This window comes from Eretmochelys imbricata, chromosome 8 (assembly GCF_965152235.1).
Source record: "Eretmochelys imbricata isolate rEreImb1 chromosome 8, rEreImb1.hap1, whole genome shotgun sequence".
NCBI lineage: Eukaryota > Metazoa > Chordata > Testudines > Cheloniidae > Eretmochelys > Eretmochelys imbricata.
Window position 1 is genome coordinate 55,078,161 of NC_135579.1, and position 25,201 is coordinate 55,103,361.

General features: G+C 40.7%; 1 protein-coding gene across 6 annotated transcripts in view; it reads left to right on the forward strand.

Annotated features, from left to right (window-relative positions):
- The window catches only part of RGL1 (ral guanine nucleotide dissociation stimulator like 1), a 159,443-nt gene that overhangs the window by 27,674 nt on the left and 106,568 nt on the right, over nt 1–25,201 (forward strand). For 3 of the 6 annotated variants that reach the window (XM_077824803.1, XM_077824802.1, XM_077824807.1), the window contains exons 2-3: nt 4,888–5,045; nt 21,506–21,616. In XM_077824803.1, coding sequence (XP_077680929.1) covers nt 5,001–5,045; nt 21,506–21,616 — 156 coding nt within the window. In that variant the 5' untranslated portion in view covers nt 4,888–5,000. Of the gene's footprint in view, nt 1–4,887; nt 5,046–20,348; nt 20,474–21,505; nt 21,617–25,201 lie in introns of those variants that run through there. The other 3 variants (XM_077824804.1, XM_077824805.1, XM_077824806.1) reach the window with 3 other exon arrangements.

The following is a 25,201-nucleotide window of genomic DNA, read 5'->3' on the forward strand; positions in this document are numbered from 1 at the left end:
GTGCCTAGAGGTTCCAGTCAGGTTTGGTTCTAGGTGCTGTTCATATACAAATATATGATCCAGTTTATTAATCGATCAGTCTGTCATTAAACACACAATCCAGTTCCCCTTGAAGTTGACAGGAACCTTTCTACTGCCGTCAGGGCAGCTGAATCAGGCCCTTAATCTATTAGATCTGTATTAGCATTAGACTTTTAATGCATTTATTTAAGAAATGAGCCATAAATAATGTTTTACAAAAGGCATCATGTCTTTCTTTAAAGCCTGAATGAATCCTTGTTATTTTAGCCCGTCTTGAAAAAAATAAAAAAATAATTGTTACTAGGCCACCAGGCCTGAATGGAGAATAGGAAGGATAGGAAGTCATTCCAGCTGTTTTCCTTTTGTTGGCACTCAGCGCTCTGAGCAGGAATTGCTGAGCAAAGAACATCGTTTCCCAAGAGAGGTTCATTGGGGTAGCACAAACGCAGTCTGGCTGTTTTTTAATTAAAAGCTCCTGCCAAATACTATCATGGGGGGAAAGGGAGGAATGTATGAAGACTGGAGTCCCCTTGGAAAAGAGAGAAACCTGCCTCAGAAAGCAAGCAGAGTGTTTTCTCTCTTCTAAACTCTTGCTTTTTAGCACTTAACCACGTAACCAGAAGAGACCTGCTTCTGCCCTCCTCCCCCCACAAATCTCTGTTTTGAGTATTGCTTCTCAACAGAGAGACTAAGTTGGAGAAGGATTGTGCAACTTTGGAAATGGTTTTGGACCAGCTAGTGGAACAAAAAATAAGCAAATTCCTTCTCTAAGGAGGTTGCCAAATTATTGACTTACACATCAGGCTACGTTATAGCGATAAATGCACATCTGGTCTTGGTGTACTGCGTGTCTAAACCAACTTTTTAAAGCAAAAAAGTGCAGTGATTTCTTTGCTTCTCCCTTGCTCCACAAATAAAGCTTAAGAAAACAAACCATAAAAAGTAACTGAATGGTGTTTACGGTGGGATACAGTGCCTCTTCACCTCTAGCTTCCTGGTTTTAATCCAGAATAACTCCTTAATAACCAAAAGCTGTTACCACATGATGGCAGTTTGGTGGCCAGCGTGAAATGGATTTGGTGGTTTAATTCCAGTCCTCAGTGGACAGAAGTCCACATCACAAAACCCATCGCTACAGGTAATACTATCTGGCACTTTTATTGGCAATCTCAGCAGAGGGTTTAGGGACTGAACTGTCCTCTTCAAGGTGGCAGTTTCAGGTAAGAGTTGAGGCGTATTGGCAAGGCATTATGGCGAAGCTTGCATTGCATCAGTCTATGCTGTGTATCTTTCCTGTGACTTGAGGACTTAACGCCTCCAAGGCTTCCAGTCTGGGTCTGCTCACCAGTACTAAAAAAAAGGGAGAAAATCATGTGCCTCCTATATAGCAGCATGGAACACCTACTATTAGCCTGCTGGAATAATAGTTTATTTTAATGCATTTTGGCCACCAGGATCTGGCAAGAGCATATCTATTATCCCTGCAAGTGACTCAGACATTTCTACGTCAGCAGAAAGATTTTGTGTTAATTTCATTTTTAATGTTACTTCACTTTTAAAGAACACCACAGAATCACAGAATATCAGAGTTGGAAGGGACCTCAGGAGGTCATCTAGTCCAACCCCCTGCTCAAAGCAGGACCAATCCCCAGTTTTTGCCCCAGATCCCTAAATGGCCCCCTCAAGGATTGAACTCACAACCTTGGGTTTAGCAGGCCAGTGTTCAAAACAGTGTGCTATCCCTCCCACCACCAAGTCCCTTTTTTCTGTAGTCTTGTCAGAATTTTTTTCATCCAGAATTATAGAAGGGCTACACCAGATCAGACAAGCGGTGCAGTGTCTAGGGTTTGACAGTCGGCTGCTTCAGAGGAAGGTGCAGAAAACCAGTAGCCAAAAGTTATGGAATAACCTGCTCCTGGAAAAGTTTCTTCCTAACTACTGTCATAGTGGTTTGCACATGCCCTGAAGCAGGAGGGTTTATTTACTACTACTTTAAAAAAAAATCCTCTCTAATGTAACCATGCATGTTCTCATTGTCCACATAAATGACTAATCCTTTTTTTGAATCCTACTGAGCTCTTGGCCACAATGATATTTTGTGGCAAAGAGTTTATTGTTTATAATATTCTCCTAACACTAATGTTTCATTCTCCATTTGTCTGGTACTTTTCTACTTGATCCCTGGAGAAAAAAAATAATCAGGATTTTGCTTTTACTCTTCTGTGTGTGTGTTTGTGAGACAGCATCGTTCAACATGGGCCTGATTCTGAAGTTGGTACTCCATGTTTTTACTCAGGCAAAACTTTCATTGACTTCAGCTGGAGTTCTGTTGTGCATATAAAATTTCCAGATTTCATCTCATATCTTTAGTAATGTCTCCTCAGCCCTGAGAATAGGGTTGATTTGCTAGCTAGTGCTCTCCTAGTTGGCCAACCGCTGCTTGTAAAAATCAACACAAAACACTGTCGATTCTCTCATGCTGTGTGATATGTTTTTTAACCTTTTGCTAATACTGGTGGGGTTTATAATTGTTATTTTTGAATAAATGTTTTAAATCCAAAGGGCATTCCTCACCAGATCACTTTGGGGCTTCAGCTGCCTGAAATGTTCCATTTCTGTGCTCATCTATTACAGTAAAGGGCACCCTGGAAATACCTAACATAGGTACTTGCCATTGTCCTTTTTAGTAGACAAATGTTCTTATAATACATTAGGGTATTTTATGATTTTTAATTTTATTCCCAGGCAAACAATTATTCTTGATGTTTCTGTTATGTTTGTATGTGTAGCTATCCCTCAGTCCGCTTTCTATTTTTATTATATCATTATACATCTCATTTTCTTGTGTGCTACCTACTATTCCAAATTTGGGTTCTCTCTAACATCTCCCATCATCATGGTATCTGAACACAGGAGTATTTCCCTCTACAATGTTTCCTTTTGGGTTTAGTTTTGCTTTTTGGTCTTTGGCTGGATCTTAAGGATGGTTCAACTGTTCAGGAATAAGGTGAACGTTCAAAGCATGGTCAACTTCCTGTATTTGTACGGTGCCTCTAGCATTGTGCACCTTCCTGTCTTTTGTTTCTGTGTGTCTTTATTTAATGTGGAATTAAAAATAGATGTCATATGGCTGGAAATAGAAACTAACATCCTCAAATGAATATTTTGGCATCCGAACACAAATGTGTCAATAATAATAAACAACTTAATCCCAAAGGACGCTAACATGTGTACAAACCGTGGTTCAAAACTAGTCACTTGCAAGTAATTCTGCTGAAGTCCATAGGAGTACTTGTGTACTAAAGATGAACCGGATTTGGTCCTGTGTACATACTTACTACAGGACTATAATGCAGCTGCCAAACAGCAAAGAGCACAAGTGACAAGAAGGAAAGTTTTAGCTAAGAACACTTGGGTATACTCTTCCCAAAAGTACAATTGGATCTGTTAATAGCTTAGCCAAGCAGATGGGACCAAAGTTTGTGAAGTCTCATCCAAGGATCCAAACTCATTGGTCTGCATAATATTCAGTTAGCCTACGTCAGAAGGGCAAAAGATTGAGTTGATGGGATTTGACCCTGTGGACCCATGTTGTTGTTGTTGTTTATTATCAGTGCTAGTCAGAATTGGGACCTCGTTGTGCTAGAAGCTTTACAAATACATAGGAAGGCACAACCCCTGTCCCAAAGCACTTTCAATCTAATGAAAGTCAAGATGTGGCAAGGGTGCGTAGCAACCAGGAGGGATGTGGGACAGAGAAACAAAGTAACAGAAATGAGAACATGCATTTAGATGGGCTAGATGCATACCTTGATTGTTCTAAGTCATTTCAACTTTTGTTTTTAACAGAAATAAACATTAGCAGTCCCCACTGGCCCTTTACCTAGCCATTATGAATTGGTGATCTCTTGTATGCATCACAGTAGAAGTAGATTTTGAAGAGAGGTCTGAAGAAGGAAGTATAGTGGTTTTATCAGCTAGTTCAAAGTAGGTGTTCCATGCATAATGGTGGCAGAGAAGAAACTATGAATATAATGGTTGGAGAAGCAGACCAATCAAAGATCAAGCCTGGCATCATTGGTAGAGTGGATGAGGCTACAGGGGTCGGAGGTCTCAAAAAGAGCGAATCAGTAGGGAGGAGCAGAGTTGTGAGGGCCTTATAGGTGAATAGTCGATGGTTGAATTCAGTGCAGCAGAAAATGGTAGCCAGTGGAGGGATTCAGAGAGGGGATGTGTTCAGAACAATGATCAAGGAAGACCATATTAGCAGCTGCATTTTGAATGGACTGGAGGAGGGGTGATGTCTGGTGCTAGGGAGGCCAGAGAGGAGGAGTTTGCAGTAGTCGAGATGAGAGACAAGGGCCTGGGTAGGAGTTCTAGCAGTGTGGACAGAAAGAGAAGGCTGGACTTGATAGGTGTTCAACCTACCTTCCTAGTCTAGACCGGATCTTGTTTTAAAATGTGTTCCCAACCTGTTTTCCTAATCTAGACATACCCTTATGGAGGAAGAAGCCGCACGATGTGGACACAGCTTGCATGTGCGGTGCAAACAAGAGGGAGGAGTCTGATATGACACCCAGGTTGCAGGCCCTAGTGGCAAAGCGGTTAATGGTTTCTTCAACAATGACAGAGAAAGAGGGGAACTGGGAGGGTTGGAAAGGGAGATTTGAGACTTACTCCACTATGCCATCCACTCTGACCAGTGGCTTTCTATGTAACTAACAAATATTACATGTGCCTGCCTCCTTATCTATACAATGACTATATTCAATGGATTAATCTCATAAGAAAGAGACCATGAGAACATATAAGGAAACACGTTACTGTTTGTATTTAAAACACTTCTCTCTTATTTCTTTCACACAGATACAGAATTCGTCCTACAAGTATCTGGTTCTGCAGAGATTTAATAGAAGACTGCACAAGCAGCATCTGGAACCAAAGCTCCCACTAAGCTGGAGAGTACACGGCACTGATGTATGGACCACTATACCCGAATATGGGATACTTTAGAGATGGAGGAGGTAAATCAACTGGAGGTGACAAATTGTTATTGCTTTGCCCTTTTTGCCAAGTCTAATTTAATAGATCTATAGTTTTATTCAGAATCATGATAATCAATAAAGCCCTGAAGTTTCAGTTAGGAAATGAGCAGCAGATAAAACAGAGTTATGTGGTTGTAGAGAGCAGTATATTAATTTAAATGTTGTTTGTTCTGTATGTCTTTTTAGTTCCATTGTTTAGATTTGAAGGGGAGAGCAAGGAGCAGTGCTCAAAAGAAAATTGTAAAGAATGGGGAGCTCTGATATAATGGTACATAATGTTGTGTTCAGCTCTGGAGCAGGGCTACAAGGAGGTAATAAAGTTTTACAGGATGGGATGAAATGGGGTAGAATGAATGCTGCAAAATATATCCAAAGGGGCATGCTGATAAGTAATGAATTCTTATTTCACTTTGTCCACTTTGTTCCAGTGAAGCAGAAGAAGATGCTGCTTCTGGTTGAACTCCAAGAAAAAGAAAGGGTGAGGTCCCAATCCAGCTGGAATATTAGAGCCTTTCTGTTGACTTCAAGGGTAGTTGGACTGAGCCCTAAATCCTGCTTTCAGTTACACCAGTGAGACTCCATTGACTTCAGTGGATTTACATAATTGTAACTGAGAACAGAATTGGGTTTAGGGTGCTCATTCTGATTCACAGGCTGTGAGTGACTTCTCCAGGTCCATTTTAAGCATGGTGTGACCTGGGGAGGAAGTTATGGAATCTAACTGCAGGGTTATGGATTCCCTGATATTTTGAAGCCCTCTTATTTTTCTAAGATTGTCACCTGGCAGAACTCTCAAAATGCTGGATTTCTGAATGGTTGGCCTTCCTGTTGGAACATCCCACGGAAGAGTTCAACCTGTGTGGTCTCTCTTAACTATAATAGAAACCACAAAATAAAGTAATGGTTGATTATCAGTTGCTCCCTATTATTGAAGGGTTGATTCTGGCTGTCTTAGGGGACAAGAAGGTGGCAGTAGCATATGGCTCAGCTTTGCTTTGTGGTTCTAGGCTGTTCCCTACACCTAAACAATTCACAAGATGATACTTTAATTCTGTAATTAAACCTTTTGAACCTAAGATGCAGAGTTAATTTCGGGACTTAAATCTTGATCTTTGAAATAGATATTTTAGAAGCTATTAACTAATTCTTAGGGCAGTAGCTGTTCTAGGGGCAGCTAATAAAACTAATCTCTGGAACTAGTCTCTTTAGAAGTAATAAAACTAAATTATTGAATGGGCCTCTTTTGAAATCTGTGTGTCTTCAAAGTGAATGAGTCAAACTAAAGACAAGCCAACTGATTGCAGTTGAATGGGTGGGAGGGGCAAAGTCCTTTTGCTTTGAGCTAGTTAAGATATAAAGACAGAGCTAACTGGCAAAAGTCTATTCAAGAGCAGAGAGAGGCCCCAGATAGAGTGAAAGGTACTGATAGTGCCACGATGTAATTACTAAGTTCAGCATCCTTTGGGGAATAATTGTGATAAACCTAGCACTGTTATACTAAATTTTAGAAAGGGGAATTAAAGAAAAAATGAGGCTAGTCAAAAAGACCCTAAAATCAAAATTCTTAGTCAGCATGGATGCTACGTAACCATACCATAACAGTCATAGAAGGCATGCTTCCCATTTTCACTTGGGGTATGCAGGAGGGCAAGAAGAAAAACATTATAATTAAGTAGGAAGTTTCACAAGGTTATTCAAACTGAATATTCCTTTAGAAAATGGAAATCAAACCTGAGGAAAGCCAATAAAAAAGAATATAAAGTATGGCATATAAAATGGAAATTAGAAGGGTGTTTTAGAAGCAAACAGCCAAAGACATACCCCACCCCAACCCCCTGCCAGCTTTGTAAGTTTATCAAAAAGCAAGAAGCTCACAAGGGAATTGGTAGGTCTGCTAGACTACCAGGGAATTAGGGGAGCAATTAAGGAAGATGAGGACTTTTCAAAGATTTTAATGATTTCTTTGCCGTGGTTTTCACCACAGTGAATGTGTTTGTCCTTGCTGCTGATTGGAGTATTAATCATTACTTGAATGAGGAGGAAAAAATCCCAGAGGAGGTATACAGAGAAGGAAACAGTATGTTGGAAGTTACTCTTTAAACGGGTACTTGTATCAGAGGCCGGTTTGGGTCGCAAACCATGAATAAGCTCCCCCTCTCCCCCCGAACTCTCCTTTGCAAGTAAAAGGAGGAACTGCTTGCTTCACCACGAGAAAGCTTTTTCTTTTTCAGTAGTGTGCTATCCCATAAAGATGTCTTTTAATATTACAATATATTTGTGTCAGACTTGACAATAGGATGTTCTTTTGGGATGGAGGAGGAAATCTGGTGTGGATGCCTTAGTGATATCTTACCTTGCTTTAGTGGGCGGGGGAGAGGATGGAGAACCCAGTTCTTCCTCAAAAAGGAAGGAGGAGGAGGAGAAATGAGTAAAGTCCCCTTTCTCTCTCTTCTCCTAGAAATACACACCTGGCTATTGCTTCTTGGGTCAGTAGTGAGATGAGGAGAGGGTTGGTGGACTGTTGGCTCTCTTGTTGTTTTCTGGGGAAATGCTCTCTAAAAATCTGAGCAATTTTTAGGTTATTAGATTTTTCAGAGAAAAAGAATCTTATCGCAAAGAACAAGAGACCCAGAAGTTCAGGAAATTTTGTTCAAGCCTTGCGCGGTTCCAAAGTCTGAACAGTCACTGCACATCTAGGGCTAAATCCTTGGTCTGGTTAAATCTGCTTGCTACTCTGGCAGCACAAAGCAGACTTAAAGCTGGTTTATGACATCAGCTCAGTCCTCCCACTGCACAGAGGAATCCTCCAGTGCCCTAAAACTGGCCATTCCCTCACAGCCCAACATGTGTGGGGTATAAGTAGGAGAAAAGGGGGTATAGCCAGAGTATTGCTGTACTTCTGCAGTCCATGGCTGTTGGAATGCCCCCTGGAGGCTGTTGCAGCCAGCAGAACTAAGAGCAGCCCTGAGGCCACTCTGCATCGGTCATTGGCACCAGCCTGGCCGTTCAAGGATCAGGGCGCTACAAAGACTTAGAGCCATGTTTGTGCTGTTCTTTCCCGGGTTGTGCTGGTGGCAGAAGGGACAGTCCTGAGGATCTGGCCTGCAGTATCTAGTACTTTGTTTTATAAAGTGCTTTGGGATATCCAGGGTATGAAAGGCACTATATAAAACCAGATTGTAACCTGGTCCAAATGCATGCACAAGAAGCATACTGAGCAATAGAGAAACTAAAAGCATGTGTGTACAGAGTAGGCTAAAACATTGCTGCAAAATAGAAAGCAGTGGGGGCTAAGCATCAAGGCCTAAAAAATGAAAGAGGATAAATCAGAAAGGGAGGGAAGAGTATCTCGAAGAGAGACACTGAGGGAAAGGGTGGGGCTCATAACTGAAGATAACAAAGATGCCTAGTAAGTAGCAGAGATTTGTGCTACAGAACGTCAGATGAAAAGGGAGAGCAAGAACCAAATGAAACTAAGGTGGGAGGATGGAGATGTTTAAATGCTGGATTTATTTTTTAAACTTCTCCCAAAAGACAACAGGTAGCACAACTAAGAAACACTAACAAATATGACTATAAAAGTTTTTTTTTTTTTTTTTTTTTTAACCTGAGAGTGAAAAGCAAACAAGATGGTGCATGTGTATGTAATTCCTGGCTCACTTAGATTTGACTGAAACAAAAAGCTGAAGAATCTGTAAGTCCCTGTCAGGTGTGATTCTGTCTGTGACGTCTAGCCGAGGTGTCACTCCAGTTATATCAATATCTCACAAGAGCTGAAATCCACTAATTTGACCAAAGACATTTAAAAAGGAAAATCTGTGAATCAGTTTGGAGTTTCACAAAACTGCTGACTTTTATGACAGAAATATTTTATCCTCTTTTGAAAACAATTGTTTTTTTATGAAGAAATTACTGAGAGTGGAGCATGTCCGTGACAGCGTGTTCGTTTTTGCTTTGTGTTGTGATGTAACAGTGGTGTCGTGGCGACCACTGTTATAGTGATGTAAAGGTTTCCAGGTTATATTAGCCTCCTGTTTTCATTCAGCCATCATATTCCAGAAAATACTAATTTTGGGGTAGTTGGATTTTTCCTGTCATGGAGGTGGATTCTGGTCTCCCAGCAGTGTAAATTGAGAGGAGCTCCACTGTTGTCAATTGAGTTACCTATCATCAAACTGAAATGTAACAATGACTTTTCTTTGTATCTGCTAAAAGTCTGCAAAGTATAAACAAACTTTTAAAATGGTGCAAATGAGAGGAGAATCAGGCCTTTGGACTCTAGTCAAAGAAAGTTTTTTTGGGGAAGTTTGAGCAAAACATTTAATCCATTTGTGAATATGAGGAGAGAGAATTTTTTTATTATTTTTTATTTTATTTTTTTGCTCCCTTCTTTTGAACAGCTCTACAGCCTAAGAGGCTGGGGGCTGTGTGCTAAAATCTGACATGGAAATAGCCCTAATTGTGGGGAAGTGCTTTAGAGCTTTTGGCTTTGATTTGACCCAATTATGAGCCTTAGAAAATCATGTACAGATCATGCACTTTAGATCTGTCTTTAAAGCTTGTAAAGGCTGCATCTGAGAGAGGATTTGCTGTAAATGCATGCATGCATGGCCAATTAGGTAGTAAAAAGTAGTGAGAGATACTTCTGTGAAGAGGTGGGGACACCTGGAGCTGTAAAAAGGGCTGCAGACCTTGTAAGTTTCATCGGCGTGAGGGAAGATTCTTAAACACTCTGTAATATCTCAGCCACTGTGCACAAGGGCTCCTAGGAGCTCTTGCCTCTGCTCTTACAGATATTGTAAGTCCCAACAGGACAGAAGAGAGGTTCTGTGGGTCTTGTAAGGAGTGGAGGAGGTAAGAGAGGATTCCTGTGCACTTTGTAATGTGCATCAGAAAGAGTTCCACTCTGACACACCTTAGTGGCTGCATAGTTTATATGGCTCACAGGAGAGGGACTTCATCCTGGGTACCTCCTAAAGTGCATAGACTAGAATAATCCAGTGTTTCTAGAGAAACCATTCCAGATTATGAAGTTTACCAATGTTGTTTCCCCCTTTTGTGTGTGCGTGTGTTGTTTTTGCAAGCAGCATTGTTTCAAAGTCCTGGCAAGTGAAACTCCTTATACAGTAGTACGAGGTGCTACACATGTAGGAAAAGTATATCCTATTATATTGTGTACACTGAGACACAGTGCATGCCCGTGTAACTGTAGTCTCTGTCACATAAATTTGAAGAAGTGGTAGTGCTAAGGTTGCATGTTCATTCTTAACTTTGGTATTTCCTGATTTAGAGCTCTTAACTATGCAACCTTAATGTTCTGGTAACATAGTTTTGTGTAGGGAATATATACTGTATTTCCTTTGGCATTTTACAATCATGCTTGGGAATTCTTTAATGATTTGAAGGCTTCTGCTACCTACTAGCTTCACAAGAAGGGCTGATCTGGTCAGGGCTAGTTTTAGGGGCAGGTGAGTTGGAAAGTTGCCCTGTATACCAGCTTTTGGGCGAGGGGGTGCCACACTGCTTTTTTCTTTTTGCTCCATTGTTGTCCGGGAGTGACGGCTCCACTATGTTTTTCTGCTATGGCTGGCAAAGCCCTTAGGCCTAGCCCTGAATCTAGTGGGTTCATAGGACCTAGTTTTTCCCAGGTGTAGTCATTTAAATCTCGCCAATTGATTGTAAAGTGGATATAAAACCTACTGTGATGGGTTGGATCACAGAAACCCCCTTGGGACTGCCACCTGATGTGCCAAGACTGCTTCTGCCCCTGCTTTCCCTGGCAGCTTGAGACTACAGCACCCTGTCTTGCTGAGCCAGACGCGCCAGTCTGCTCCAACACAGACCCAGGGTCTGAACTACGTGCCCCAAAGCTGCAAACTTAGCTGAAAGTAACTTAAGAAGTGTTCCTGCCTTTAACACTCAGATGCCCAACTCCCAAAGGGGTCCAAACCCCAAATAAATCCGTTTTACCCTGTATAAAGCTTATACAGAGTAAACTCATGAATTGTTCACCCTCTATAACACTGATAGAGAGTTATGCACAGCTGTTTGCCCCCCGTCCCCCAGGTATTAATACATACTCTGGGTTAATTAATAAGTAAAAAGTGATTTTATTAAATACAGAAAGTAGGATTTAAGTGGTTCCAAATAATAGCAGACAGAACAAAGTGAATTACCAAGTAAAATAAAACAGAACACGCAAGTCTATGTCTAATACAGTAAGAAACTGAATACAGATAAAATCTCACCCTCAGAGATGTTTCAGTAAGTTTCTTTCACAGACTGGACACCTTCCTAATCTGGGCACAATCCTTTCCCCTGGTACAGCCCTTGTTCCAGCTCAGGTGGTAGCTAAGGGATTTCTCATGATGGCCACCCACTTTGTTCTGTTCCACCCCCTATATGGCTTTGGCACAAGGCAGGAATCCTTTGTCTCTCTGGGTCCGCCCTCCTCCTAAATGGAAAAGCACCAGGTTTAAAATGGATTTCAGTACCAGGTGACATCGTCACATTTCCTGTGAGACTCCAAGTCTTCATTCCTCCTAGCCTGACTCACAGGAAGGCCTGCCTGCAAACAGAGCCATCTACAGTCATTTGTCCTGGCTGATGGGAGCTATCAAGATTCCCAGCCACCATTAATGGCCCACACTTTGCATAATTACAATAGGCCCTCAGAGTCATATTTCATATTTCAAGTTTCAGATACAAGAGTGATACATTTATACAAATAGGATGACCACACTCCGTAGATTATAAGCTTTGTAATGATACCTTACAAGAGACTTTTTGCATGAAGCATATTCCAGTTACATTATATTCACGCCCATTAGCATATTTTTATAAAATCATATACAGTGCAACGTCACACCTACCATTCTGCTTTGGTAGCATTTTACTCTCAGCTTTCACAGGTGTAAATGACTCAGCAAGGAAGGTTCCAGGCATTGAAGAATCAGCCCCATAGTTGGTAGTACAGTGCTCACTGTCTGGAATTGAAATGCTGGAAGCAGTTTTTTTGCCTTTCCTGTAAGCTAATTTTCATTTTGATGAATACACTTAATGGCCTGAAAATCATGTAATTTTTGATCCCAGCAGTTTTTTTCCAATCGATCCATTGTGGGTGTACTGGATGTCATTCATTTGAAAGATAATTGTCCGAGCTGATGAGTATTCACTCTGGATGACATAGGGCCTAATTCTCTATTGCACTGTGTGACGGATTCGGTCACAGAAACTCCCCTCGAGACTGTCACTTGATGAGCTGGGATACCACTGAGAACAACCCCCCTGCTGGAACAGGCACCCCTCAACTCCTGTCTTGCTGAGTTAGACACTCCAGTTAGTTCCAGCACAGACCCAGAAGTTGGGCCACGCCTCTCTGCAGTTCACTGAAACTGAGATTCACTCAGCCCAGGGGCTTCTCAGTTAACAGGGACTTTCCCAGCACCCAGTGTTCAGCCTTTCTGGGAGCCTGAACCCCAAATAAATCCTTTTTACTCTGTATAAAGCTTATACAGGGTAAATTCATAAATTGTCCATCCTCTATAACACTGATAGAGAGAGATGCATAGGTGTTCACTCCCCCAGGTATTAATCACTTACTCTGATTCTATTAATAAACGTGATTTTATTAAGTATAAAAAGTAGGATTTAAGTGGTTTCAAGTAATAACAGACAGAACAAAGTAAGTCACCAAGCAAAATAAAGCAAAAACATGCAAGTCTAAGCCTAATACATTAAGAAACGGATTACAGGTAATTTCTCACCCTCAGAGATGTCTGAAAGAAGCTTATTGGAACTAAACTCCTTCTTAGTCTGGGCCCAATCCTTTCCCCTGGTACAGTCCTTGTTAGTTCCAGCAGACATCTCAGGTGGTAAGCATGGGTTTTCTTATGACTGGCAGCCCCTTTTGTCCTGCTCCGCCCCCTTTTATAGCTTTGGCACAAGGCAGGAATCTTTTGTCTGTGCTTGTCCCTACCCCCGCCTCACCAATGGAAAAGTACAAGAATTAAAATGGATTCCAGTATCATGTGACATGGTCACACGTCACTGTAAGACTCCTAGTCTCCATCCTTCGGTTAAAAGAAAAGGAGTACTTGTGGCACCTTAGAGACTAACCAATTTATTTGAGCATAAGCTTTCGTTCAGTTGGCCCATATGTACACAGGAAGGCTTGCAGATAAATAAACCATTTACAACCAATTGTCCTAGTCAGTGGGAGCCATCAAGATTCTGAACCACCATTGATGGCCCACACTTTGCATATAATTACAATAGGACCTCAGAGTTATATTTCATATTTCTAGCTTCAGATACAAGAATGATACATGCATACAAATAGGAGGAATATATTCAGTAGGTTATAACCTTTGTTATGATACTTTACAATAGACCTTTTGCATAATGCATATTCCAGTTACATCATATTCACACTCATGAGCATATTTCCATAAAACATATGGAGTGCTAAAATCTGGCATGGAAATAGCTGATTTTTACTGGGACGCTGCTGCCAGCCAGGGTCCCAGCCGCCGATCCCACTCAGCCCGCTGCCTGCCTGGGTGAACAGAAGCCCCAGCCGGCAGCAGGCTGAGTGGGGCCAGCAGCCCGCTGCCGCCGGTCTGGGGTTCTGTCCGCCACCCCGCTCAGCCCACTGCTGGTCTGGGGTTCTGGCCGCTGGCCCCTTGCCAGCTGGGGTCCCGGCCATCAGTCCCACTCAGCCTGCTGCCGGCCTGGGATACCAGCCGCCAGCCCCGCTCACCTCGCTGCTGGTCTGGGGTTCCAGCCGCCCAGCCCCCTGCCAGCTAGGGTCCTGGCCGCCGGCCCACTTAGCCCGCTGCCAGTCTGAGGTTCCGTCAGGGGGCCCCTGTAAATGTAAAATTTGTTACTGGCACAGGAAACCTTAAATTAATGAAGACTTGGCGTGCCACTTCTCAAAGGTTGCCAACCCCTGATCTACTGCCTAGAGTCTGGCTACCTTGTTCCTTTTTCCCTTGCTCTCCTGGACATTCTTCGGCTAGAGGCTGATCATTCTGGTCCCTGAAGATAGTCCTCTTTCCTCTCCTCTTAGGCAGGAGTGGCCCCTGTTAGTCAGCAAAGTTGGTTCCTCCTTGTTTTCAGGTACTGTTATAGGTGTTTTGACTTGTCTTTTCAATGAAGAACCTGGATGCTCGCTATAGCAACAACTAAAAATGAGGAGGGGTCAGCACTATGTAACTCTCTCAGTTCTCTGTGGACTATCCGTAAGTGCTTCATGAACCACACCAGTGATCCATGGTTCACAGCTTCGGAACTTTCCAGGGTTAACTATATTTTAAAGTGTCACACAGTGAAAAGGTTGAGTTTGTACTCACAAGTGATTTATGGTTCATTCTCCTTGCAAGGGTGAAAGAATGCACAGAGAGAGTCATTAGCAGAAACATATATAATGTATGGTTTCAGAGTAACAGCCGTGTTAGTCTGTATTCGCGAAAAGAAAAGGAGTACTTGTGGCACCTTAGAGACTAACCAATTTATTTGAGCATGAGCTTTCGTGAGCTACAGCAGAAGTGGCAGAAACACGTCTTGTCTTCATAAGAAAATATTATCGTGTTTGAACACAATTATGGAAAGTCAAATTAGTTAACACATTGCTGACCCTGGCTGACCAGCCAGTATAGATCATGGCAAATCTTGTTTAACTAATAATTATTAAACCTTGCTGGAACTACAAAATAATAGTTGTAGTAACCCAAGCTGCAGCTGGCTCAGAATAGTTATTCTTTTCTGTATTACCATCAATCCCTGAGATCTTTATGGATCATCCTTTATATTAATCAGAGCCTGGATCCTCTTGGTATTGTATATGCATTCTGATCTCTGCTCCTCACCTTGGATAGGTTGTCAGATACCACAATGATGGGGACTTATAATTTCCTAGATAGGGAAGATTTCTCTTCTGCCTGTGCCACTTTATAGGTGGCCATGAGCATCTCTCTGTATTGAACTTCAGTGTTCATATACTAGGTAGGTCTTTACATATCTAAATTTAGCAGACACTGACTGTGCGGTAACTAGAGGGCTAAAATAAAATGAGTTTATTTTTCTGTTTTTAAAATTAATTGCAAGAACAACATTTACAATTGTCTCTAATAACCTCTAAATTTACATACTAGAGTACAGAATAAAAATGGGCACCTGTGTTAGATTTCTAGCCTGTACAGTGGCCATGATTAAAATGTTTCCTTCCTCTTGAAAAATTCTACTAGTTTGAGAGAGATTCCCTGTACTTAATATGGGGAATACCACTGGAACCCATCATCTCGCAAAACAGAATTTTAAGGGTGAGAATTTTAAAGCTGGCTAGAGGATTTGGACACTCAGTTTTTAACTAGGAATCCAAATCCCTTGGTTGGCTTTAAAATCCATTTTAAAGTGTGATCATTGTTAGATAATATAACTGATGTAATAGTGGTGGATAGAGGGTATAATCCCACCAGGTGTTGAGCTCCCTCAATTCCATTGACTTCAGGATCTAGGGTGCAATTCAGCAAAATACTTATGCGTGGGCTTAAGTTCCATTGAGTGTTAAGCACATAATTAACTTTAAGCACGTATTTAAATTCTTTGCTAAATTGGGGCCTTAGGTAGGGACAAATGTAAGATCAAATGAGTTGGTTGTTCCAGGCTCCATGTTACATTTTGATTAGGCTTGGCCATGGTCGTTTTAATTTTTTCATAGCTACTAAACTAGTTTGGGGAAATAACTTTAAAAACTAAAAAGAATTATTTAAATTGATTTAAGGAGATAGATAAACAAAAGTCTAATTAAAGTCTCAGTTCTGATCAAGTAAACGTTAAAGATTTCCAGATAAGACTATTGTATTTTTATCTTGTTTTCCATTTTCCCTCTTCCCTACAAAGCGATAACTCTTATTGTGGAATGTAACTTCTTCCTCCAAGCTGATCTTGACACTTCCCCTCAGGGTCAGCTGACTGAGAGTACTAGGGAACAAATATACTCTGTCCTATTCCCTACTTCCCTTTGGCTGCACACACTTCACCTCCAAGACTCACTCAGAAATCTACTGCTTTGAAAATGTATTTAAATATGAGTGAATTTAGTGCCTATGACAGTGAGAGATGGATGATGCTGGAAAGAGCTGGATGTCTATACCTCAATATTCCCAGCCTCATCAGGGAAAGAAACAGGTTGGCAGAGAAGGGGGTTGGCATGATATGTACATGCTCTTACATGCTAACCTAAATAGCAGTTGTATCTGATAATAAGCCTGCCAAGATCTGACATAATTAGACTCTGTGAAATTACAGGTTAAAATCTAGGAGAGTCCAGTTAATCCTTCATCTTTGCAAAGTAGATAAATTTAGTTCTATGCAGATTATTGTGTGGTGTTGGTTTTCTTTGAATCAGTCCTTAAAAGAGTTTGTCTGTTTTGCGTTGATATTAGATCCCATGACACTGTGCTGCCCTTGACCAAAAATTTCCCTTTCCCACACTGTTATGAAGTGTTCTGTCTGCAGTGGTATGGGTTGCTGCCTGGCACCCCAGAGGTGGCTGTATTTCTGTGAAGCAATTTACAGTTCTTCAGGATGCAAGATGATGTATAAATGCAAACTGCTGTTATAAAAAGCAAGCCATAATAATTTGGCAAACAAAGAAAAGGCTCAATGCATACTTGAATATTATCCTCCCTTCTACTGGTTGATTTATTTTTGTATGGTTTGTTTGTTTGTTTGTTTAGAAATTATATCCGTACCAATTACTGAAGCATCTTGGCACATTACATAATTAAAAATAACAATTTACAAAATAATCAGCTTTGTGAGCCCTTTACAGTTTCATTGAAGAACCTCTTCCACACTTCTAGAATGGCCATCCTGACCCTTGCTAATAAGTAAATCCATGGATCTGTCAAAATCATGACCAAATAAATAATGGCCAGTTGAATCAATTACAAGGGTGGCTGTCTGTCTCACCTGCTATCTGGATGTGGAAGTGCTGACTGACATTCCTGCCTAACCGCTTCCCCCTCTCCGCCCCCATTTCTTTCAGATATTGGCAACCAGTAGGATTCACAGACATGCACAGGAGGAGGGATTACACCCATGAAGTGAGCTGTAGCTCACGAAAGCTTATGCTCAAATAAATTTGTTAGTCTCTAAGGTGCCACAAGTACTCCTTTTCTTTTTGCAAATACAGACTAACATGGCTGCTACTCTGAACCCTATTTTCAGTGCAAAGTGCTGAGCTTGGCTTTCACTGGCCAGGCAATCACAAAGGCCCCAGTCTTTGTCACTGGGAATCAATGGGGAGTTTTGTCACTGATTTAAATAGGAGAAAGATACGGTCAAATATGAGTTGCTTTCTTCTTTTTTGCATCAACTTGTTGCCAATTTCTTGCAATGAAAACACAATGGATTAGAAGTAATTGCGTCTTTGGTGACTGCTAACTCTGGTGCTGGAACATCATACCTCAGTGTACCGTCAACTGGACTGTTGACCAAGAACTCATCTTTTTGATAATAAATAATTGTCCAGACTTGGTGTTTTACTCTTGGCAGCATGAATCCTCCCCTCTTCACATGATAACCTGTTATATTTTGCTTCTTAATTAGCCAATTTTTTAGAACCAGTTTATAAAATTGCTTATTTCAGTTTTATGTATTCAACACAGATCCAGGTGTTTGCATGTAGAAAATTTTGAATGTGAAAAATTATGTGCCACTTTCAGCATGCAAAATTTTAGGTGCAATTTTACAGGCTAGCTGAGCTGAAAACATAGTTCTAAATTTGTAGGATACCAGACTTAGTAGTCACTTATAACACACAGAGAGACATTATCTGATATAGCACAGGACATATCCTGGATCATTTTGGTATTGCACAACCAAAAAATAAACACACACACAGCCTGAAAAATAGTCAGATCAGTTCAACCATGGCAATACGTTTCAGTCTTAGTTTCATAGCTTAAAATAATGTTCCTTGTTTCCTGTTGTTAGCAGCTGCAAGTGATAGTCTCCGTGTGTTAGCACCATGCTTGCCCTAACAGTTAATAACATCAATATGTATAAGTAAGTCTACCGGTAGTTAGAGCAGGGGTCAGTGCGCCTTTATTCCGTGTTTGGCTCTGTTACTATCTCAATGAGTGATCCTGTGACATTGATTTCTGTGTGCTTCAGTTTATTGATCTGAAAAAGGGTTACTAATACTATACTATTTACTTGCCTCACTGAGATGGTCTGAAGAGAACTTAATTAGTGTCAGTAAAGTACTTTAAGATCTTTAGATGAGGCACATTCGCGTCTGTGCCTATTATTTATACAGTGGCAAGGTTCAGATTGGATATCTGATTGAATGTGGAGGTTGAGGTGGCTTGGACCCACAAGTTCAAATAAATTTGTTAGTCTCTAAGGTGCCACAAATACTCCTTTTCTTTTTGCGAATACAGACTGACACGGCTGCTACTCTGAAACCTGTCATTATGAAGAATAGTAAGTCGTGTTTGTACAGTGCCAACCACAGGTTCCCAGTTCATGACTAGTGCTCTTAGGTGCTATGATAATACAAACCATAAAAAAGAATAACTCTGCAGGGGTTTCTAGTCTATGTAGAGAAGTTGGTGAGGGTAATTAGGGCTTTGTGGCATATAATGGAATGGTAGGTACAGGCCAGTGTTGTTTATGGATTGTATGTAGAGGATAAGATGTGAAAATGTTGTGTTTTCTTGGTTAATAGTGGGAAGGTGTCTTACAAAGAGAAGGTGAACTGGAAGAGCTAGAACTGATCTTTGGGGTAGATGGCTCTTACATGCGGTATTGGATGGCTGGTGTTCATTAGTGTGCCAGGCATGGGTAAATAGAATGAGAGTGAGTGGTTTGTATTGCAAGGTTGAAGATGTGCAGTGCGTAACAGTAAGGTTTTATATCATTGGGAGAGGCATAGATGGTATGGATGATATACTAACAATAGTTTGAGCTATTCTGAGCCATACTTTCGAACTTCTGGAGATATTTAATGTGCAATCTTAGCTTTGAACATCCTAATTTTTTATTATTAGTTTTTTAAACTAGAACACTGTTAGTTTTCCCCCCTTATGTCACTGATATATATTCACAACCAGAACTCTTCAGCCTACTTGATTTTTTGACACTTAAAAAAATGTGGCCTTTTTCGTTTAAAAAGCAACCCATGTTTGTGAATTGCTTGTGACACTTCCATGTACATTACTGATTTTGAAAATGGACTAAGAACTAATGTGATGAGAGCCTCCAAAAGGACTCCAGGTAATTTTTTGCCATCTCATAATTTGAAAACAATTTGGGCAAAAAGCTCCAAGTTTGGCTTAATTTTCTGTCGTCCATGAGGTTTCTACATCTCCTTGTGTCCAGAGAGCTGAACTGTGTATCACATCATCCTGAGTGAGACTGTCATCTTTTCAAGGCAGTGATCCTGTCATTTTATACTTGTTCTGTAAAGTGCATTTTACACTTATTGAGTTGGGTAAGTAAATAATACTGCAGGATTCCCATGAACATAGCTAGAATCACCACTGAAAAACTTCAAGTTTTCTTAATAGGGAAAGAAAAGAACCTCTCTTATTTGATTGGAAACTCCTGAGTCTCATTTTGCTGAAGTGAGAATGTGTTATATTTAAGTCTTTTAAGTGAAGTTTTCAGAAAGTCATGATCTTCAGTTCTGCCGTCAGATCAGTGCACTATTAAACCCTTTTTGAATGTTTCAATTCTGAATGGTTTTCAATTCTAAAGGCTTTTAGAATATTGAGGTACCATTTTTGTGCTTCTGAAAGATAAACTTACTCCTCTATTGGTATTGCAGCTTTACATTGTTAATGCCTGGCTGGAGTCACTCTGATTAGATTATTCAAAGAAGTCTACGCAAGTGGATAATAGCAGTTTATTTAACCCTCCCCCTTCACCACTCCCCTCTCTTTGTCTCTTATAGTTAAGGGGGGTGGGGGAATTACTTTGGTACCTAGTATATGTCAGGAAACTAAGATAAACTTCAGAGGCTTAGCACAATGTTGAAGGGTCTTTAAGCACTGAAAGATTATTTTATAATAACTTTTTATATATGGTGGAGCTTAGAAAGGGGAGTTTAAATTTATAAGCATAAACAGGAAAACCTTACATCACTGTGTGTGCGTGGGGGGGAGGAGTCTCTCTCTCTCTCTCTCTCCCTCTCCCCCAGCACACCACTTACACAGTTCTTTGTGGTCATGAATTGACTGCAGAACCCAAGCAATAGAGGCAGAGTGGTGTCTACTGAGTTGAGAAAGTATGTGAGAGGATTGTAAAAGCTATTTGCTTCAGAACAGGATCCATCATGCCCCGTCGATGTCCTGAAGAGGAAACTGAGAATGAAATTGCTTTGGAAAGCTAAAATGGTAACTAGAGCTCCCTGACTTCTCTAAAGACTTCCTAGATGGAGAATCCCTATTTCAGGACTGGATTGTATTCTTTCTGAGTGAATCTGGCACACTGATGACATATTTGTGTGCAACTTTTTGTGTCTGCAATCTCTTGAGACCCACTTTTAAAGTCTCTTTCTCATTGTTCCTTATTATTACCTCTCAGTGTGCATTACTGCTTTTAAAATGATGCTTATCTGCAAAGTAATTGACTTTCTGTGTCTGTTTGTGGAGTGTCACAGAAGAGGGAAACATTTGAGAAAGGGAAGTTAGATGAGTCCTTGAGGATGAATTCAGGATTTTTTTTTCCTGGCTCAGCAATAGTGGTTTGTCTTTGTTTTTATATTTTGTTCTTTAGATTAGGAAATATAAAATGGAGAATTATTTCAGGTTATGTTTCAATTAAAGTTTTAGTGTGATGATATGGTGCTGCTTCTGCTTTCTGATATTCGTAACTTTCCTAGTCTTAGCCCTGTGAAGGTTTTGTAGCCTGAAATAATATTAAAAAGCAAAACAGAAGTGCTTTTAGTCCCTCATGTCAAAAGAAATAGACAACTGTATTTTAAAAAATTTTTTAGTTTTTAGTTTAAATGATCTCAACCTATGTAATTCCTCTGTTTTAAAGTATAATTCCTTCCATAAAGGAAAACCAAAGGGATTAATTGCTTTTAAAAAAGTTTACTAATCAGAATGGAATCATTTCCTTCAAAAAAGACAACAAAACTATTTAAAATATGTGCAAGTCTAGGAAAAAGAACTAAATGGAAAGTCAGGGTATCCTGATACCATAGGAAATGGCAGCTTGCCAAGAGTATCTCAGCATTCCCTCAATCGAAAAGTGTCCTGTAATGCTTTGATTCTTATATTTACTTTATACAGCCCATCTTGTGCGCTGAGCTCTGCAATAAGGAGTATAGCAGCTGGTACAGATTATGGTTAGCAGAGAAGGGGGGAAAAGTACCTTTTTTTTTTTCCTTTCTCTTTTTTTTTTCTCCCCTTCCATGGCAGAGCTCAATTCAGGACGGGGGTGAAGAGGTAGAGGAAGGAGCTGTTTACCATGTCACCCTCAAAAGAGTGCAGATTCAACAGGCTGCCAATAAAGGAGCAAGATGGCTAGGGGTGAGTAAAACCGGCACAGTGGCATCTTGAGAAATTACTTGTAGACTTTGGAGTCCTGGTCCAAAGAGCTGAATTCCACGGCATAGTTATGTTATTAACTTTTAGCAGAGACTGGTTTTAACATTAAAGAACAACTCTGTATCTGTATTGCCTGAAAAGAGTTCTGTTGTGTTCAACTCTTAATCTTCTGGATGATATATAAAACTAGGATTTGATCAGTTGCGGTCATGGATCTCATAGTACTTTTTGCAGGTGTAAGGATTTTAGTCCAGGGTCTGATCCTGAAAATTACTGAGCACTCGCAATCATTTCACTAAGAGTGGTATCCCTCATGATCAGGCCCCTGGACCTGGACACACACTAACTATAGTACCTACATTCTGCCTACCTGAGAACCCAGTCCAGCACCCTTTGAAGTCAATGGAAAAACTCCCATTAATTACAATGGAAGCAGAACTGGGCTATAATTCCACTGCTTTTTCAGTTGCATACACCTTTCATCTTCCCTTTCTGTCCTACACAGTTGTGCAGTGTTGCTGTGTGCTGTTACACAAGTGCAGTGTTTCATCCCAAAGACAGGTGGTGCCTTAGTGGTGGGTGAAACAAGGCCTGTATAGAAGGCCAAATACTGCAAGGTGCTGTGTGCTCTAAACTTCCATAAGGTCAGACCCTCCATTGGCATCAAATGCCATCACTCCATTAAAGCCAATGGAACTATGTCAGTACACTGCTTGAGGATCTGGCCCATATTTTTATCTATTTGTAAAGTTCCTTCAGAATGAAAGGCACAATACACATTCTAGATCAGATTTATTTACCAGTTTTTGAAAAACATCTTTCCTCAATCCATATAAGGTCAATAATTTAAAGACTCGTAGGGCTACCTTGAGATTTAAATCAAATAGATTTCTTGTCAAGTATCATGGCATAAAGCAACATGCGAGACAGCAGTACTGAAAACACAGTCTAGAAAGATAAGCAAACTTTGCCCTGCATACAGATAGTGTTCAGAATTTCCCTTTTCCCTATTTCCAAGAAGTACACAGAGTTCTAAGCAGAACAGATTATTTCAAATCTGCTTCCTTTGATGAGTGGCAGATTTCCCATCTCTGCCTCCTGTTTATAGCAGGGTTAGGGGGAAAATATCTGAATGTATTTTGAGCTCCTGTTAATTGCACAGATGGTAGTTTTGCCACAGGTCAAAAACATTTGGAGTGAGATTGTGTCCCACAGATGTAGTCACCACAGTTGAAGCGCTCTTCAGATTGGAGTCCCGACTGTTCAGTAGTGTCCATGTATGGGGCGCTTAGACCTGTAATCAGTGCACAGGTGTCCATGGTACAGAGACCACCACCACAACTGGCAGGAGATGGTATACTACTTTGATTATAGGGAGAGGTCAAGGACTGAAGCATCATGGAAAATGAGCTATTCTTTTATTGCGGGATAGAACTGGTCCCTCCAGGTCAGGATTGAGGTATATTTGTGGGCAGGGAGGCCGCATGTTAGAAAGTCTGCAGCTGTTCTGTTCATAAATGGATAAAATCAGTCTCCTGGGCTGTCAGGCTGGCACCTTTTCTGAGCAATAATCCTGCACAATTATTTTAAAATCAGAACAGTCCCACAGCCTGTTTGTTCCCTGTAAGCACTTCAGAACTTAAAATATTTTAAGTCCTTTATGTGGATGGAGCCTGAGCCTGCTCTTGCTGTTGACTTCAGTGGGAACATTACTGGTCCCCTGATCAATAAACAGCCCTTATGCTGGAGCACTGGTAATTAATGTGCACTCCATCAGCAATTCTGCCATGAAAAGCAGAACTGTTTTTTACAAGTGTCATGAGTTTTGTTTTGCTTTACTTTGAAATCTGGAGCTGATGTGGTTTTATTATTCTACGTGTTTAACTTTTTCAGTGGTTTGTATAAAATGAATTACTTCCAAAAACCCACTGGGTTTCCCAGTGTTGGAGTTCTTTCTTTCTAATGAGTGAGTCCTACATGTGTGGGTTGCTGATTCAGGGCCAAACTGAAGACAATGGGAGAGTAATGCATACATATCCAGCAACAGGATGTGGGCTTTAGTCTGGAAAATAAAGGAACTCTTTATGATTAAATGATTTTTCCTTTAAAAAAAGTCAAGCTGGAGAGTGTCTAGGCTCCCTGGTACTACCAGTGCAAATCCTGTAAAGGTCTACTCAGCCCTTCATCCTCCTAAGAAAGAGAAATTGGGTTCCTTGTAGTTTATTGAAGTGGGGTAGGTATCTTTCCTTTGTGACTTTAAAAACTGAAGGCCTGTCTACTGTGAATGGATATTAAATATCTTGTGGCATTTTTCATCAGAGTAGTAGTTCGACCCAGTGACCCCAAAGTAGCTGCTTTTCAGTGGTGCTGTGTGTATAAAGTGCTTTGTAATCCTTTTAGATGACAGGCACTAGGTAAAAATGTACATTATTGTTTACCATGTTGAAGAGAGCGCTGCAGAATTCATTCTGAAAATGTCAGTGAATTAGAAATCTGCTTGTTTATTTCAATTATATCAGAATTTTACGCTTAAAAAAGTACCATTGAGTATTGACAGGCTTGAAATCTTGGACAAATTCATCTCTATTGTAACGACACAAAAGACAACAGAGTGAGACTGTGTATGAATCTAGTCCATTCTGTCTGTTTCAGCCTTTCATATTTAAACTTCTTTTTTTAAACAAAATTCCCCACCCTAAGAGAGCATCCAAAGACACCCATCCCACTGGACCCATTACAACTGAGCGGTCTGCAAAAAGGTCAGTCATAGGGTATCAGTTAAGCATCTTAACACTTTGCATCCCTATAACTCTAACTAATTTGTGGTGTTTCAAATTTTTGTGATAATAATAATAATAATAATAATAATAGTAAAAAAGATTCCTTGGCTGAGGCCATGTGAGCAAAGGTCTGCCAAGAGTCAAATGCTTATAGCAGTAATAAACCTTTGTGAAAACAGGAGTCTGGTATATAAACAGCCAACCACTCAGCTTTTGTTTTAGCAGAAGGCTGTGTTTAAGAAGGTATCCTTCACCAGAGGCAATGTTATGAAAGCTAGCTGTAACATGATAAACCCCCATAAGATCATCAGTTTGATTCACTGGATTTAGTTTTAAGTGGTTTAAAAACCTGTTGTTGTTAATTATTTCTGTTACCATAATGCCAAGGAACCCTAGTCATGGACCAGGATCCTGTAGTGCTAGATGCTATAGAAACACCTGCTCCTGCCCCAAAGAGCTTTCAGTCTATATATAAGACAACAGTTGGATACAGACAGATGGGAGGACTACAAGGAAACAATGAGACCGTATTGGTCCACATGATATGCAGTACTCTCTGCATACCAGCAGCTTAACTGTTTTGTGGATGTTTATGGGTAGCTCCTCCCAGGCATGAGGGGCAGCATGGGAAAGCACGAAGATGCTTGTTTGAAAATGTAACAATTGGGCTGTGGAGGCTGGTGTCATGGGCCAATGGGAGGTGGGAGTCAACCTCTCAATAGTCAATGAGAGATGATGGGTGGAGTGGGGACGGGCTGTTGAAGGACCTTCAAAGTAAAGACAAGTA